Raw genomic sequence first — 19433 nt, forward strand, 5'->3', positions numbered from 1 at the left:
TTTTGGACAAAGAATAGAAAAATGTGCAACAATCTTTCACTCACTTGATGCAGGATTGGAGCACTCATGGGGTATCTATTATCTCTGATTGCTGGTCTAATTTAAAAAACCAATCTCTTATTAACATCATGGCTATCTCTGGAGGTAAAGCCATTTTTATAAATGGACATGATATTTCTTCCATTGAGAAGACTGGGGCTAATATTGCTGAGCTGCTCTTGAAGGCCATTGATTATGTTGCCCTTCTAATGTGGTCCAAGTTGTGACAGATAATGCTTCCAATTGCAAGGCTGCAGCTGCGATAATTCAACGAAAGCATGCCTATATTTTTTGGTCTGGTTGTATGGCTCATACCTTAAATCTGTTGATGAAGGATATAGCTAAAAGTAAGGATTCATTATTGTCCTTTGTTGATGAGTCTTATAAAAAAAAGGCAAGGTAATTATTAAATACATCAAAAATCACTCCTCTTGTCAGTACTTGTTCAAGACCTTTTCAACATTGGAGCTTCTCAAAGCAAAAAAAACCAGGTTTGGCCATAATTTTATTGTATTGCAACAGCTTGTTAAAGTGAGACCATCATTAATGTCTATGGCTCTAAGCAAGCAATGGGATAACTTGAGGAGGAGTTCATCCTCACCAGAGTAGCATGGCATTGTCCAACAAACAATTATGGACGATGACTTTTGGAAAAAATTAAAAAAAAAAATCCTCAAGTTTACAAAGCATATATATAAGATGCTTCGTTTTTCTGATTCTGATAAAGCAGTTATTGGAGAGGTTTATGAGCAAATGGATACAACGTTAGGAAATATCAAAGACTCTCTTTCTGATGATCTTGCAATCTATGATTTGGTTCAACAATTTATGGTGGCAAGATGGGATAAAATGAATATTCATCTACATTGCCTTGCAAATGTTCTTGTTCCTAAGTACTCAACAAATTCTTGGCTTTCATAGCCAGCTTCTGGTGGTGTGAGTAGGAAGAAGCCTCATTTTGATAAAGAGATGCAAACAGGATATCTTCAAGCAATTGAAAAAATTGTTGTTGACCAAAATGAAGCTTCTTTGATACGCCATCAAAGCAACAATTTTGTGAGTAACAAAGGGGTTTTTGCACAACCCCAAGCTATGAAAGATAGAGCAACCATGACTGCATTATCATAGTGGCATATGTATAGTTGGGCTACTCCCAAATTGTTCTCGTTGACTGTGAAAGTTTGTCTCAAAGTGTAAACACTTCTTATCCTAAGAGATGTTGGAGTACCTATTCCTACATTCACAATGTGAAAAGAAACAAGTTAAATGTGGATCATGCTGAAAAACTAGTTTTTGTGCACTACAATTATAGGTTACTCTTCTCTTCTTTGTTTTATTTGTATTGTCTATTATGTTCTAGTTTTTGTATTTTTTTTTCTTATAATAATATAATATTTGTTCTTCTCTTGTCAACAAATTACAGATTGTTAACAAGCTATAGGGATGATTATGAGGACTTCAAGAATTGGGATGCCTATCCAGAAGATGCCAACATAGAGGAGGATTTCACTACAATAAAACAAAAGGATAATGTGTCTCTCTCAGATAGTGAAGAGGATGGTGAAAACAACTTTGATGATGTTAGTGTTCCAAGCCTAGCTTTAACTGTTACTGCCTCTCCATCTTGTCCACCTCCAAGTGTTTAAGAGTCTTTTTCAATGGAGAAAATAGAGAGAGCACAGAGGAAGCTTGAAAACGCAAGGGGTAAAAAGCAAAAGAAATGAAGAATTTGCTGCAAAGAATGAATCAAAAACTGTCTTGTTTGTTCTCTTTTTTTATCCTTGTTTTTGGTAACAACTCTACTTTTGTGGATTGGTGGACTTTTGTTGTTTTGTTGGACTTTTGTTGTTTTGTTGTTTTGTTGGACTTTTGTTGTTTTGTTGGACTTTTGTTTTTTTGTGGTGATGCTTAATTTTTTTCCTAGACTTTGTAATATATTTTGTCTATCTAATGGGAATTTATAAAATATTTATATTTTGGTATCAACTCTACTTTTTTCATTTATAACATATATATATATATATATATGTGTGTCAATTTATTTATTAAAAAAATATATATGCATGTATGTCAATTAGAAATAAAAAAAAATATATAGATAAATTAAAAATATAATTAATAAAAATAATACATAAGCACTTATAATCTACGACTCCTCTAAGTGGTCACGTTCTCCCGCTCCCGCTCTCACTTCGTGTAACTAAGGGTTACATATACTTCTATGAAAACATAATTATTAATTTAGTCTATTCCATGCCTTTATCATTCACTGCAAGCACGTATGGGCGTTATTTGCATGGATGTTTTGTAGAGCTCTAAAATTCGGTCTTTTATGGACAAACTAGTTTTTTTTTTTTTTTTTTTTTGATATGGTTGTTGTTTCTGGAGCTTTTCACTTAATTTTATAATGTTTAAAGTAAAAGACGCTTGAAGTCTCTGTTTATAACTAAGTTAATGCTGGGCAGCCTGCATATATTTGTAAACAAATTTTTATTTGCTTATTACTGTGCTAACCAGGATTGTAGAAAATTGATGTGAAAATTCTGTTGAAATCATGCAATGTTTGCCTAAATTTAGTCAATATATTGATAGCAGCAAACTTTTATCTATATTATTGCTATTTTTTAGCTTTATTACAAGTATTTTTTTTAGTTAAATCTGACAGAATTAGCACAATTTCCAAACAAAAAAAAATGAAGCTATAACGGCGTTTTTTAAACGCCACTATAGTGCCAACAATTATATTTTTAAAATACAAAAAAAAAAACTATCACGACGTTTTTAAAACGTCGCTAAATATTGCATGCGTGACGTCATTTTATCGTTATTTACCACATTTAACAGCACTTCAAAAACGCCGCCTATACTAATATAGCGACATTTTTAAAAGCGCCATAAAGTTACAATGACGGCCGCATCTTCAACGTTTGGTACTAAACGTCACAAAAAAGAATTAACAACTTTTTTACAGTTATAACTGCATTTTTTAAACGCCTCTATATGCTCAATTTCCTGCAGTGGACTTACAACTTTTTGTACAAGTTTATTTATTGGATCGAGTCAGAATCATACAAAAATAAACATTATCAATTTTCAATCAACCTATGCTGAGCATCTCTTTATTATCAACTTAGAGCTGCAAGAATTGAATCACCTTATAAGCCTCATGTTGGTCTCCTGAGCGGTGCGAAGGGGCTGGGGAAGAGGTGGCGGTAATGGTGGTGGTAGTTGATAGTCGGTGTTAATGTATATATTGATGTTATCTATGACATCAACTTTAGGATTATTATTCATATTTCATTCATTCCTTATTTAAGACTTTTTTTACACTATATAAAGGATCATTATACTCACATAAGGAGGATTTCCTCCGGTCCAAAATTTAGACTGTAAGGGATTGTTTGGGCCCGTGGGGCCCACCATTGATCCTATTTTGATGATCCGAACCGTTCACCTTGTTGGTTACTTCGTGTATTTCATCCCAAAAAAAAAGTTAGGATGATCTGATAACTGTAACTTATTCAAATTTACCATATTTTTTACTAAAAAAATGGACAACATTGTATTTTTTAAAAATAAACCATATATTTTTTTTATGACAAAAGTAATAAATTGAACAAGTTACAGCTACTGAATCGGCCTAATTTTTTTGTAGATGAAATACTCAAAGTGCCCGACAAAATGAACGGTTCAAATTATTGAAACATGAGTGGTGAGCCCCATGGGCCCAAACAACTCCTTCCAATTGAGATTTTAGATTAGAAGAATTCTCATCCATACTCATATTTTATTATGATTAATAATACAAATCTTCTCTTTCCTCTCGCTTCTCTATCCATACAATTATATTAACAGTCAGTGATCACATTTATTGTAAAGATGCACTACAGGAAATGTTTATTATGACGGCGTTTATATAAGGGCGTTTTCTTAAGCGTCGTCTTTTTTAATATTTAATGGCGTTTTATAAACGTCGCCTTTTGTGCTACTCAAAACGGCACCATTTAGTTGATAGAAAACGCCTCCGAATGTGTTATAATCTCTCACACCCTCTCCCTCCCTCTTGAGACTCTCATTCTTTACCCTTCAGTCTTAGAAAGAAGATGCCTCAAAACAGATACAGATATTAGACAAAGAATAGAGGTAATCCCTTAAATCTCATAGTGATTTCAGAATGGGAATCGATCGGAATCATCTTGGTGATTTAATTTGTTTACCTATTCCATTTACATAGAAATCACTGAGAGGTAAACTTATCTATATCAAGCTTCAGAATCGATTTCATTTACTGAGAGGTAAACCTATCTGCATCAAGTCGATCTGCATCAAGCTCAGTGATTTTGATTTCGATTTCATTTTTTTTCTCTCGCTCATTTTCACTCTTCTCTGTCACCAGACTCATCTCTCTCTCTCTCTCTCTCTCTCTCCTCTGCCGATCTCATCCACACTCACCGCCGCTGCTGTCTTCTCATTATCGCCTCAGATCGACAGCTACAGTGGTGGAAGAGGATGGCGGTGGTGGTGCTCGTTGAAGAAAAGAACAAGAGACGAGATCTGAAGGATTTCGAACTAATTAAAGCCAGATCTGAAGGTTTCAAAGAACACCTGATCCAAATAAAGGGGTTTCGAATCAGATATGTTGGTAAGCTCCGTCGATTTCTCTTTTGATTTTGAATTTCTTATTATTCCTAGAATTAGCACATAGATTCCTCCTAGAAAAAATTATGATTTCTGGGTTATTTTCGAACCTCCAATTCCGATATATTCGATATAATCGAGAACGTAATCATTGTTGTTGCTTTGGATTGTCCACAGGAGTTCAGATTGCGGAGAGATCGAATTGCAGTGACCTTGTTTTCATGTAAATTGATTCGGTGTCTCGGGTGTGAATGCGTGAAGTTGAAAGTTCCTGTAGAGGATGAAGACCAAGGTTTGAAAAATGGATGTGAATTTGAGACTGGTGGTGGTAAAGAGAGCAAGGTGAATAGTAATAGAGATGATCAGTTTGAAATGAATATCAACCAAGTGAGCAATTACAGCTATGGAGAAGCTGAGGCATTGACTGATGATATTGAAGGTAATGCAGTCATTTTGTTTTCAGAGGAAGTTTACCTTACGTTTGTATTTTTTACTTTGTTTAATTCAATTCATTTTTCCTAGTAGATTTTCCCAAGTATGGATGTTTGCACTGCTTTTGCAGTTACGTTTAATGCAAACACCACTCAGAACTATGTTGGTTCTATAAGTTTTATTCAAGAAACACAAGTGAGTTTCTGAACCTCTTCCTTGCATTTTTAGCTCATCATACTGCTAACAAAGAGTAGGTCTGTATATAATTATTGAAACATCCACTTATCTGCTGCTTTCTCTTGTTTGACTCCTCCCTATATCCAGTCCCTGTATTCTGTAAGATTGACCAACCAACTCGTTGCAGATACCAGAATGCAGATTGGAGACTTCGCCCTCTCCCTGATGAGATGCTCAGGTACGTGTTTGTTTGTGACCAATGATCCTTACTTTCCTAATTTCTTGCCTGCCTTTTGCATCTTGTTGTTTCTTTTGTTTTATTGTTTTTAGTTAGGAGTTTTTGTTTTGTTTTTGAGATGTGAAGGTACTTTGAATAAGATATGGACAAATGTCTTGTTTGGAACTCCTAATTATTTGTGAGGAAAATAAGTTGGCTATCTTTATTTCTTAAGGGTGGACAATTGAGTGGTAAAAGGTTCCATGTAATAAAAGGTTCCAAAAGTATATAAGATTATCGTACAATCCACTGACCTCGGAGAAGTTACTGCACCCTGCATTCTGCCATGCCACTTTGCCCATTGGGTTTGAGTTGACATTTTATTTTATTGGACTTTTCCTTATGAATTACACAAGAATTTTGTTTTCTTCAACACAATGAAAATACACAAAAGAACAATCAATAAGAGGAATATAAAATTTTATTCTAGATGCTCTAGCAGTGCTTTGAATCTTGCAGTTTTCAAGGTTGGCACTCACACTCTTGCTTCTCAAACTGTGCATTGAGGAAGAATCTTGGGCAGTCTTCATTGTCCCCCATGGTCTTAGATATTAAATCTGAACCATTTTATGTGAATTGTATGTTGGAATTAAAAAATATAGCAAGAATATTTAAGTGAGTAATGCTCTCCGTTCATGTTCCAGGGTGTAGGGCATTCAATTTGACAGATTCTGCCCTCTGTATCATAGCAGTTCATGTTTGAGTATTTTTATTTGATTATTTGTGTTAGTCGTTATGTCGTCCCTAAAGCCAACATATTGACCCTATGGATTAATTTCAAGTTGCAACAGCTCAGAAGAAATGGATTGACAAGTAACATGCGTTTTTTAGTTTTATCCAGGCCCGTGTGTCACCCAAATCATCAGACTTATCATATTTTGTTTTTATTAGATATGCCATAGAAGACACACACTACCTGTTGCATATTTATGATTTAATGAGAATTAGGTTGCTTTCAGCATCCACTGAATCTGAAAATTCTGATGAACCGCTGGTGGAGGTATGACCTTTATAAGCTATGAACATTCCGTTCTCTATGCATATATATTGAAAGTACATAAGGTATTTTAATAACTATTTCACTTAGCTAATTGAAAGAATAACCTTTTTTAGCAATAAGATGTTTCGTTGTTGCTGCTTTTGATTCTTGGTTATTGTCAGTGATGGTTTCTTCTTGTTCGAAGCAGGGATTTGAAGTGATAGATATAATTTTTGATGTCAAGCACTGCTTACAGGTGCATTTTTCATAGCATATATGCTAAAGAAGAGCAAATTTTCTCTGGCAAGATTCATTTACATCATACTTGTAGTTCTTTGTGCTATAAATCTTGACAATAATTATGAATATGCATTGCAGGGATTTGTTGGGATGGCTAAGGATCTTAACGCTATTGTGATTGCTTTCAGAAGCACTCAGGAACGCAGGTTTGAAGACACTTGTGGCCTTAAATTATTAGTTTTTTTGCTATCTCTTTGGAACAATGTTTTCAACTAAGCATTCATCATTCAGATCTCCAGTTAACTACTTCTTGTTCTGTTACCAATTATGAGTCCTTCAAGTCTGATTGTTCTTCCTCATGTCTTTCATGCATTATTCTGATCTTGGTGGCTTGGATTGTGTAATGTGTCTCATTAAGTTGTTATAAATGTTGATTACATGTCCTAATGTCTCAAGAGAGAGATTTTATAATGTTTCAAGATACAAAAAGCAATGTTAGTTTTACTTTATTACGAAAATCTTCTTCTTGCCATCAATGAACCTAATTACGGAAATCTTCTTCTTGCCATCAAAAAATTTAATTTCCTAAAAAGTGAACCTAATTTTCTAAAATCAAATATGATAATTTATTTAAATTCTCAAAACTTTTTTTGGAACAAATTTTTTTCTTTGGCAGTTAGGAAGTGGTGGTGTTATAGAAGCTGACAAATTTCCTTTTTGCCTACATAAATGAGGTGTGATTATATTCTTTTCACTATCTAACTTGTTGATGGTAACATTCTTATAATTTTTGTGCTTTTTTTTGTTTAACCCTTTTTTTAATCATAGGAGCAAATTAAGCATGCTGACAAGCAACTCATGTATCAATGCCACTGTTCTTTTCTTGAGGTTAAGTAATTGGATTTATTACTTGACATAAATATGAACATTTTAGGTTAATTTCTAGATTTACTTAATCCTTTAAAATTGGTATGTACAGATTTACAATGAACAAATCACTGATTTGTTGGATCCAAGCCAAAGAAACCTCCACGTAAAGCTGTTATGTCAATTATGTTGTTTGAATTTTTGTGAAATGGTTATGTGGTTTGCTTAAGTTTTTTGTGTGGTTTTTCTTTCTAGATAAGAGAAGATGTCAACTCTAGTGTCTATGTTGAGAATTTGACAAAGGAATGTGTATCTTCAATGAAAGATGTCACACAGCTTTTAATGAAGGTTAGCATAGTCATTCTGCTTATGTTGCATCATCTACAGCATCTCCTAGAGAGAATCATCTGAACTGTAGAGTTGTAATGGATTTCTTTGCTACTGTAGATCATGGTTGGTGGGTATACGTAACACTTACCAAAAGTTAAATGTTGGAATTACCTCTATTCTTTGTCTAATATCTGTATCTGTTTTGATCTGATTCACATGATTTGCCATTGGATTAGATTCAAATATAGTGACTGTATTTGTATTTACTTTTTTATTTGATGCTTTGCATTTCATAAATTTTCTGGCTTTGGAATGGATGGTATGGTAGACATTGTGTACATGATTGTTGGATAAATGATGCAGGGATTGTCAAACAGGAGGACAGGTGCAACAAGTATATATTTGGTTGTGTGTAATGTTAAAAAAGAAGTGTTGTGGCTGCTGCCTGTCATGTAACATATGAAGGTTTTATTCTGATCTTGCGTCAAGATACAGTCATTTTTCCCATGCTTATTGCTGTTATCTATGTGTTTTGCAGGAACTTGATAAACATTCTTGCAGAAGTTTCCCAATCAGGAAAGCAAAGGCATATTCCCTACAGAGATTCCAGGTTGACATTTTTATTGCCGGAATCTCTTGGTGGAAATGCAAAACTAGCAATGGTCTGTGCCATTTCTCATGTGCAAAGGTGAAATTAGCATGTATTAGCATGTCTTTGAATTTTTAATTCCTCTGGCGCATGCGAAATTAACTTGAAGTAGTAATGCAGCTGTAAGAGTGAGACTCTAAGCATACTGAGATTTGCCCAGCGTGCAAAGGCTATCAAGAACAGGGCAGTCGTTAATGAAGTAATGCAGGATGATGTGAATTTCTTCCGTGAAGTGATATGGCAATTGAAGGTATAAATATATATATTTTGTTTGATTTTGCATTTTTAGAAGTAAATCATATCTGTTACCACTTACACCAAAGTCCAAACATATGAAAGCTTACTAACTTTATATTTTCCTCAGGATGAACTACTTCGGATGAAGGCAAATGGAAACCAAGCTGACCCTTATGGAGGTTATTCAACAGGGTGGAATGCCCATAGAAGCTTGAATCTCCTGAAATTTAGCCTCAATCATCCAATGACTTTACCTCATGTTGATGATGACAGTGACGAAGAAATGGAAATTGTTGAGGAGGCTGATCAAGTTGGTGTTCAATCAACAAATGCCATGCATGTGGGCAATCTGGGAACTTCTGGGAACCCTCAGCCAAACACATCTGAGAGTGCATGTGATGAAAATGAAGGCTGTAAGGATACAGACGTCATTATAGAAGAAGAAGTATCTGAACAAGTTGACAAGCATGAAATCATCACTTTTTGGCTGAGTGTAGAATCACAGGTAAAGATGCTTTCAGCTGCTGCTTTCTTCATCATCTGCCTCATCTTTCTTCTTTTTTGTTGGTTTGAATTTTAAGGTGTTAAAAGATATTATACATGGTTGGCCACTTCTTATGAAATGTTTATGGTTTTTTGGCTTCAGATATATTCACAATGCAATATATATGAAGCAGGACAGAAGAAGGTGGCTTTCAAATATCAAACAGAGAAGGTAATTTGTTTTATCTTGGCATTCTATCAATGATATCTGAAACTTCATATGAAGACATTAGTGACTTCAAGAAATTGTTTCTTTAATGGCACAAGTTTCTTGTTGTATTGGTCAATTCTAAATAATTGGTAAAAAAGAATCGACCAATACAACAAGAGAAGTGAAGGACTTGAAAAGAGTTTGGAAAAATTGGTCAAACATACAAAATTGAAGGAAACCAATCAGAAAATAGAAACTCTGCTGCAAAATGTGGTAAGGTGAGCAATTTAGGCAAGCTTTTATAATTTTTTTTTTTTTTTTAAAAAAAAAAAAAATTAAGGCATTGTGCAACCAAAATATTCCATGACATTTTATATTTCATTAAGGTGATGTGGAATTCTATCATTGTGATTTGGGGTATATTGATTCTGTGTCTGTGGAGGAAATTGGCGGTGTTAGGGTATGATCAAGCTACTTTTGGTTTTATTTTTTTGGGCTTTTTCCTTACGTTTCTTCATCTTCTTCCCCAACATGATCTTTATATCTAATAAATAATAGGTCACCATTGTGAGAAATGAAGAAAGTGGGAACTTTGTATGCACTGTGGTCCTATGAGGAAGTACCGATAGTATATTAGATGACCTTGAAAGAGCAGTTGATGATGGTGTGAATACATACAATGTAATTCTGTCCAACACATCTACGATACTTATTTTAGGTAGGTCATCTTTTATAAAAGTATTGCATCAGTTTCTACTGGACCTTAAGAAGCTAATCTGAATGTGGCTTTATGCATCTTTGTGCTAGGCAATGTGCAGGGACAGTTGTATAGTACCTGGAGCTGCAGCTACTGAAATTGAGTTGGCTAGAAAACTGAAGGAGTTTTCTTTTAAGGAAACAGGGTACGTAGTTTCCTCTCTCTCCATAAATAGATAGATATGATGCATGGGTATATTATGAGATATGCCATGTTGAGATATGTTATCAACCATGAAATGATTAATATTGTAAGAACGCCTCAAGATACTCCAACATATATTTCAATTCCCCGATTAAATGATGTAATTGTTGTGTGTGGGGAAACCTTGGAGGTGGAGGTGGGGGTTTGTTACTTTGTTTTTTTGTTTATGCATAGGGTCCTGAATTAGTTAAAGAGGCAATGACTCTTGTTATCTTCCTCTATTGAGAGAAGTTTTACCTTATGGCACTTTTTGTTGTCAAAATTATCTTTTGATCATTTTTTTGCAGATGTTTACACCACAAAGATGTTTCAGCTACTGCTAGCTGCTTATTCAACAATAAGCATTCAAGATGCTTCTCTCTTCTTGGGAATGAATGAGGATGATGCTACAAACTGTAAGTTTCTAGTCTTTCTTGTGTTTTGCCTTGCAACAGCAATACTTATCTGAATCAGAATTGTATTTTATGGGGTACACGGTGAAATATAGGCCTTGTTTGGTTTGTGTTTTAAGATATTATTTTAAAAATAATTTCTGGAGGGAGTTTAGAAAATTTAAAAATTTGTTTGGTTGTATATTTTGAAAGGAAAATGAGTGGGAGCACTAATTAGTACCACCACTAATGATGTGGCAGTGGGTACAGTGTTGTTGTGTCTTTTTTTTTTTTTTTAAATGGATGCCACATTATTAGTGGTTGCTTTAGAGCACCACTTTTAGTGGTCTCTATCATTGCCCATTTTGAAAATAGTTATAGAGTTCGGGATAATTTAGAAAATTTAATAATTTGTTTTCTTTAGGCATGTTTGTTCCAATTTGCTCATAGTAGCTTTAGGCATCTTTTTCTTTTCCTTTTATGTTATTTTGTATAATTTTTACTTTCTATAATTTATTTCTTTTTAATCAAAGTATAGGAATTTAGTTGGATTTGCATCTTTTATTGAATTGGGCTTGTACACTTGTTTAAATGGGTATTTCAAGTTTCAATGATCTTGTATTCTCTTTCCTGTTTTTTTACGGGTTTTGTAGCCTCTTGCCTGGATTTGAGTTCATAAATACTCTCTCGTGTGAAATTGATCGTACGTTGAAGAAATTGTTAGCAATTTTTGCAATTTTTTTAGAAAGAATGGTGTTTTGCTGAATTGGAGAGCATCAGGTGGTGCCATCAATTATTTTTTTTATTGTCAATTAAAGGTCTAGATTTGTTCATCATAGACCTGTTCAACATTGGCCCAGATTTTTGGTTGGATTCAAATTTGAATAGCATTTTTATTTTTATTTTTTCTTTATATGTATTTAGTGCTTCTTGGTATGTGATAAAATCTCCTTGTTAGTGCTTCTTCAAGTTTTAAGTACTATTTATAAGTATTGGGTACGAATTCTTCAATTTGTATTTATTTTGGTGAATCTCATTACAGTTTATGTTATGATGCAGGCATGTAGACCAGTGAAGACTACAACTTTAATGCTAAGACATGATTTTTGGATATATGCTAGTTTGTGGTTAATGTTAAGACATGATTTTTGGATATATGTTAGTTTGTGGTTAACGTTTTGGATTTTGGATATGTTAATTTTGTGGGTAATGGTGATTGGATATTAATTGAATGAGAAAGTGAATTAATGCTTCATTACAACTATTTGAATGGGAGTTGTTATTTTATATTAGTGCTATTACAGCTATTTTTTTAGTTCAATCAAATAAAATTAGTACAATTTCCAAAAAAAAAAAAAAAGGATATGACGACGTGTTTACAAACGCCTCTTAAACCTTACGTATTAACGGTCATATTTGTTTAAAAAGATATGACGGCGTTTTTCAAAAAAACGTTGCTAAATATCGTCAGTGACGTCAGCGTGTGTTTAGGAGGACATTTGGCGGCGTTTTTAAAAACGCCGCCTATACTAATATCACAATGTTTTTAAAACGCCATAAAGCTATAGCGACGGCCGTGTCCTCGACGTTTGGTGCTAAGCGTCACAAAAAGAATTGGTGCCGTTTTTGGCACTTTTAGCGGCGTTTTTTAAACGCCACTAAAAGCTGAATTTCCTGCCGTGATGATTGTGATTTGAATTTAAATTATTCACTTAAATCAACAAGTGTCCTTAGGGCTAGTGGTGGAGCCACATGGAGACCGGGAGGGTCACGTGCCCGAATGGGTTTTAGATTTATAATTTTTTTTTTAATGTATATATATATAAATAAAATTTTAAACAAAAAATATTTAGAATGAAATGTCAATGACATTTTTAAATTTATGAGAACAATAGTGATTGTTTTATTAAAAATGAAGGGACTACAACAAATTATATTTTTATGTATAAAAATTTTGTGAAAAAATCTCAATATAAAGGTAATATTCATCATTATTAATATGCAAATATAATTAACTCACTATATATATAAGTTATTAGAGTGTTAGTTATGTTTGCATGTGAAGTTCACCCTTCGTATGTTGCTTTACTATTGATTAGTGATATTATATGGCAATAATGACATGATATCACTTATATGAAATTTTTACTCAAATTTTGTAAAAATTTAATTTATCTTACCATTATATAATTTATTTTAAGACATAAATATATATTTTTTTTACATTGTCCATGATACACTAATTATACGCAATACTTTCTTTTCGATTTTACTCGAAGTTAATTGTAAAATTTTATGTGAAATCTTTTGTAATAATTTATTTAAGCTTTTGTAAATATTAATTCAAAAATTATTATTATCTTCTTATTGTTGATTATAGAAAAAAAAAATTAAAGTTGCAATTAGTAATTACCCCTTCTAATTAATTTCTTGATTCTGTCACTGCTTAAGGCACTTGTTAAAGATGCATTAAATGCGGTTAACCACGTCCACCATCATAGAAAAGAGTAAAGTTGCATTGGCCCTGTTTGGTAGAGCTGTGGGAAAGTGCTTATAACTTATGCTTAAACAGCTTATAGCTTATAACTATGAACATAAGCTGATTTCTGACTTATAAATTAAGCATCTCCTGCCCCACTCAAAGAATAAGTTGATTTCTGACTTCCAAAAAGCTATAAGCTAAACCAAACACATCAAAATAGCTTAAATTAAGTTGAAAACTGAAATAAGCAGCTTTTAAGCTGCACCAAATAGGGCCATTAAATGCGATTAACCACATCCACTTTAATAAAAAAGAGTAAAGGCCTTTTTTCATTTGTTTAGATAGAAACGTATAATAGAAAATGAAAAGGAAAATTCTAATATACACTACTTTAAAAAATGTGTATTATATGCATCTCTAATTTTGTCATTTTCTTCTTTAATTATAATTCAGGAATTCTTTAGTTATGTCTCATGTTGTGTTTAGTTATAACATTTTTTTTTTAGTTATGACTCATAAAATTAAAATTATACCATTTTTTTTGTAGTTATTAGGTACATATTGGTGCATACCCTTTGAAAGGTGTTCATCATAGTGTTTCCCAAATGAAAATGGCAGAAAATGAAGTGAAAGAAATGAAAATTTATTTTCTTTCATGCATTTGAATAGATGAAAAATTTTGTTAAGAAAATAATAGGAAAAAAATATAATCACTGTACATAACAAGAAGTTGTGAGAAAAACATTGACAAAAAAGGAAAGATTTGTGGGAAAAAATAAATTTTCATGTATATTTTGTAAGAAATTGTTAGCTTAACTACCAAGCTAATTTGAATTGTAGTGAAAATTTTAGTTTTTATTACTTTTTAAGATTCTCTATCTAAACAAACGCATAAAAAAAAAAAAAAAATCTTTTTCTTTCACTTTTCTGTATTATCTATCTAACCAAACTTAAATATGTTTTGCTAGAGACTAAACTACCATTTTTTGTAATTTCTTCTATTTTAAAATTATATACTTTTCGTAGTAGAGTCTTTTTTTATAAAAAAAAAAATTAAAAAAAAAGAGATTTATTATAAAAGTAAATACCTTTATTTTTAAATAACATTTTGTGGAATTTTTTTATAAATTTTAAATGTCCTCTATTTTCAATCATAATTAAATTATATGGTGTAAAAGAAAAATAAAGGACATGTATTTTTGGATAAATTACAAATACACCTCCTGAGGTTTGATTAAAGTACAGATTGCCCCATGTGATTTGAAAAATTACAAACACCTCCTTGTTAAAAAAATTTATTTAACAGGATTAACTAAAAAAATAAAATTCATAATTGCTCTCCTATACAATGATAAAATTATCTAAATTGTTAATTGAAACATATTTCTAATATCATTAAAAACTATTAATTGATTTGATGATTTATTAATAAAAGGGGTGGATTTTTATGAAATTAGAAATCTCAGGGGTGGAGTGTAAATTTCAGAACTACGGAGACGATTTGCATTTTAATCAAATGTATTTGTAATTTACCTTATATTTTTCATGATTTTTTTTTTTTAATTTTTTATATGTCCTTTATTTTTATAATAAATATTAAAAAAAATATATGACCTTTATTTTTTCATATATTTTTTTTTATATATGTTTTTTATTTTTATAACAAATATAAAAAATTATATACCCTTTTTTTCATATTCAGTTTCCTTTTACACCATATAATTTAGTTATGATTGAAAATAGAGAGAATTTAAAATTTAAAAAAAAATCCACGAAATGTTATTAAAAAATAAAGGCATTTACTTTTATGGAAAAAAAATTATTACAAAAAGTATATAATTTTAAAATAGAAATAACTAGAGAAAATGGTAGTTTAGTCTCTAACAAAACACATTTATAGCATTTCTTCTTTTCTATGATAGTGGAGGTGATTAACCGTATTTAATGCATCATTGTTAACAAAACTCTTGTTAAAATTAGGATTTGAAAGATTAATAATGAATGTAAAAAAATTAAAAATTCAAAACATTTAAGTGAGCTCTAAAGAAGGGGTTTTTTTTTTTAAGGTCCCTGGTATTATGATTTTATAGTATAAAAGATACCAAATATTTTCATAATGTCTAAGGTCCCTCAACAATATTTTCATAATATCTAAGGTCGCTAAACCTTGATCCAGAGAAATTTCAGTCTAGAGAAATTTGGTCCGGAGAAATTTCAGTGCAGAGAAAATTGGTCAGAGAAATTCTGGCCCAGAGAAATTTCTCTGGACCAAATTTCTCTGGATGAGTTTCTCTACTTTTCTTCTCATTCACATCCAAATCATTGTGATTCATTAGGTAAGCAACATTGTTCAACTGAATTCAACTGGAAAAATTCCACATTGTAATATGTAAGCAACATTAGAATGGGATAACAATGGCAACTTGTCAGAACCAGAGAAATTCTGGAAAAATCTGAGTATTTCTCTAGATTGTTATTGAAATATCAATTGAGAATTTCTTTGGTTTATTAACAATAACAATTGAGAATTTCTCTGGTTTATTAAAAATAACAATTGAGAATTTCTCTGGTTTGTAATATCTGAAAAAATTTCTGCAACTTACCCAAATCTGTTCTTCATTTTTTTCCAGTTGAATTTTTCAATCGAAAGTGTTTCTCTGTTGAACAATGTTCAACTGAATTCAACTGGAAAAATTCCACATTGTAATATGTAAGCAACATTAGAAGGGATAACAATGGCAACTTACCAGAACCAGAGAAATTCTGGAAAAATCTGAGAATTTCTCTGGTTTGTTATTGAAATATCAATTGAGAATTTCTCTGGTTTATTAAAAATAACAATTGAGAATTTCTCTGGTTTGTAATATCTGGAAAAATTTCTGCAACTTACCCAAATCTATTATTCGCTTTTTTCCAGTTGAATTTTTCAATGGAAAGTGTTTCTCTGTTGAACAATGTTCAACTGAATTCAACTGGAAAAATTCCACATTGTAATATGTAAACAACATTAGAAGGGATAACAACGGCAACTTACCAGAACCAAAGAAATTCTGGAAAAATCTGAGAATTTCTCTGGTTTGTTATTGAAATATCAATTGAGAATTTCTCTGGTTTATTAAAAATAACAATTGAGAATTTCTCTGATTTGAGAATTCACCAGGTTAGTTCCTTTCATTTACAAAAACATTCTGTGAAGACCAATCAAACATTAGCCAAAAAACATTAGCCAAAAAATTCTATTTTCTGTCACCATTCGAATCCGACCACTTAGCTTACTTGATCTTCTCAAGCTGAACCTGAGTATCCTTGGACAGCTACATTCTCTCAACCTTCAAATGTTAACTACGGCAGCTTCATTTTTTGAGCTTCACACCGCACACACACAGCTTCAACCTATGCACATACACAGCCCATGCACACAGTCACACACATACACGGTACACACACACACCACAACACACAGATAACTAGCTATATCAACATTACCTCTCCAGAGAAATTTTAGCGGCTTGGTTCTTCTCTGATCTGTCACTTATATACTCTATTACCTCTAGTTGCTGATCCATCCGAACAGCATTCTAGGTGAATCTGATTTTGGATCTTTCAATTCTCATAAATCTAATTTTGCTTTGGAATTAGGTTTTGTTGGGAAAGATTTCAACAGGAGCCCAAAACAACTTGGAGAAGGTGACCAAGATGACCTATGCTCAAGTGGCGATCTATGGTTTCAGCGATAAAGTAGGTCTTCTCTCCTTTCCTCAAAGAGATGGCACATTTGAGATGACGAAGTCGTACAGCAGCAAGACCGCTGCAATCATTGACAACGAAGTAAAAGAATGGGTGGCAAAGGCATATGATCGCACGTTACAGTTGATAGAGCAGCACAAAGAGCACGTAGCTCAAATCGCAGAGTCGATCGATGTGTCCCTGGCGAAGGAGCTGAGTGCAGGAAGGAGAGCAACTGGTCAAGGGTTGGGGATTTGGAGCCAGCGGTGATCAAGCTCAGGACAACGTGGATGGAGAGGGGATGGGGTGAGGGACCTTAGACTACAAAAGAACAGATTGTGGACCTAATCCATTACCAAAAGTTGGATAGGGACCTTAGACCGATTTTCCCCTAAAGAAAATGAGTGATTATTCTTATTTGATAGTCTTGAAATATTGTTTCACACTATTTATAACTTGACACTTGTCGAGTTGTTCTCCAAAATCCTAATAAAAAGTAGAGTTAATTACCTAAAAATCCTATTTACAAATATTATAGTAGCTCAAATCATGTCTATGATTTTTTGAACCAATAAGTCCAATTTAATAAAGCTGAGAATAGTATCAATTTTTCCTAATTTTTAAAACTAAAAACATTATCAATTTTACATAGTAGTGTTCTAGATAATTGTTTTACTAACTGATAAAAAAAACAGAACATAAGATTAAACGTTGTTGCTCTTCTACTTGTTGGTTTGATTTAACTATTCAATAAAATTGAGAATATTATAATTTTTTTCTAGTTTTAAAATTGGGAATATTATCATTTTTTTCATTTTTTTTTTCAATTTTGCACATCAATATTCCGTCATCATGATCCTAAAATTTTCAGTTTTGAATAATTTAGTTTTTTCAATTTTTTCAAAAAAAAAAACATGATTATTTTATTTTTATTTTTATTTTTTTGCACATAATTTTTATTAAGTTTTTTCAATTTGAAAGTTGATATTTTAAAATTTTGAAAATCAAAATAAATGTCAAATTATCATGTTGCTTTATGTGCAATTATAAATGATGAACAATTATTATTTGAAGGGCAATTCTAACTATTAAAAATTTAATAAGACAAGGTTTAAAAAATCTTAGTTACAATTCATGAAGAATAAATTCATAAATTAGAACTTATGTGTAAATACCCCTAAAAATTATTGGATCCCATAATTTTTACCAATAAATATAAAATAAGAATATCACTTGGATTTGCCTCACAACCACCAAATAAATTTTTAAAAATAATGGAGGTTAAAAAAAAGTTAAAGCAAATTACAAATAAGTGGGATAGTTACAAAATAATTATACTACTCAGAAAAAAAATTCTAATGCAACTCTAACATACAGGAAAGACTTGCATTAAAAACATGAATAGGCTTGTTGTACACACACATGAGCCTTACACCACTAATATAAAAGGGCAATTATTTATTTAGTGTTCTACTCAAAGGCAATTTCCGCAAAAAATTACAAATATTATCTTTCACATTGATGATTTTGACAATAAATTTTTTTAATATTCATACTAGTTTATATATATATATATATATATATATATTAGAGCTATCCTAAACAAACAAAAATTATTAGAGAAAATTACAAATGCACCCCTAAGATTTGCGTACATATTGTCCCCTCTAGTTTAAAAAATTAAAAATATTCTCTTGTCAAATTTTTTTATTTAATAGAATTAGCAAAAAAATGAAATTCTTAACTGATCTTCTATACAATTATAAAATTACTTGAATTATTAATTAAAATATATTTCTAATATTACTAAAAACTATTAGTTGACTTGATAATTTATTTATAAAAATGACAATTTATTATGTGATTAGAAATTTAAAAGAGTGAAATGTATTTTCTTAAACTATAAAATACAATTTATATTTTAAACAAATCTCAAAATATATAATTGTAATTTATCCACATTATTACATGGGTTAAAAACACCAGCCCATCGTAGGCTCAACTAATGATATTTTATTATTATTTTTTACCACTCTCTTATTAATAACATCATATCATATAATTATATTTTTAAGCCGCTACTATTTTTATTTTAGATTAATTATAAATACACTTTTTGAAATTTATTAAAATATGAATTATACCTTTAGTTTAAAAATTACAAATATCCTTTGTTAGAAATTTTTTATTTAACATAATTAATTAAAAAAATAAAATTTCTAACTGTTTTTCTATATAATAATTAAATTACCTAAATTATTAATTAAAATAAATTTTTAATATCATTAAAATTATTAATTGATTAGATGATTTATTAATAAAAAAAATAATTTG

At 31.4% G+C, this 19433-nt stretch overlaps 1 protein-coding gene and 2 long non-coding RNA genes across 4 annotated transcripts; all 3 read left to right on the plus strand.

Annotated features, from left to right (window-relative positions):
* The first annotated feature begins 4864 nt into the window (after positions 1 to 4864).
* LOC145789734 (uncharacterized) lies at positions 4865 to 7667 on the plus strand. Its single transcript, XR_014327989.1, has 6 exons — positions 4865 to 5116; positions 5203 to 5304; positions 5474 to 5524; positions 6751 to 6798; positions 6921 to 6988; positions 7611 to 7667. It is a non-coding gene; the product is annotated as an uncharacterized LOC145789734 (long non-coding RNA).
* A 1331-nt stretch (positions 7668 to 8998) lies between these two features.
* On the plus strand, positions 8999 to 9845 carry LOC145788844 (uncharacterized). The gene is made up of 2 exons (XM_082877566.1): positions 8999 to 9370; positions 9512 to 9845. Exons 1-2 carry the CDS (start codon positions 9008 to 9010, stop codon positions 9611 to 9613), a joined length of 465 nt encoding a protein of 154 aa, XP_082733692.1. The 5' UTR covers positions 8999 to 9007; the 3' UTR covers positions 9614 to 9845.
* A 55-nt stretch (positions 9846 to 9900) lies between these two features.
* LOC114303681 (uncharacterized) lies at positions 9901 to 12178 on the plus strand. 2 transcript variants are annotated; one of them, XR_014328012.1, is made up of 5 exons: positions 9901 to 10019; positions 10118 to 10277; positions 10367 to 10461; positions 10808 to 10915; positions 11951 to 12178. It is a non-coding gene; the product is annotated as an uncharacterized LOC114303681 (long non-coding RNA). The 2 variants fall into 2 exon arrangements; XR_014328006.1 differs by having other exon boundaries at positions 10118 to 10240.
* Positions 12179 to 19433: the final 7255 nt, after the last annotated feature.

The sequence above is a fragment of the Camellia sinensis genome, chromosome 1, assembly GCF_055761805.1.
Source record: "Camellia sinensis isolate YWXY chromosome 1, ASM5576180v1, whole genome shotgun sequence".
Lineage (NCBI taxonomy): Eukaryota > Viridiplantae > Streptophyta > Magnoliopsida > Ericales > Theaceae > Camellia > Camellia sinensis.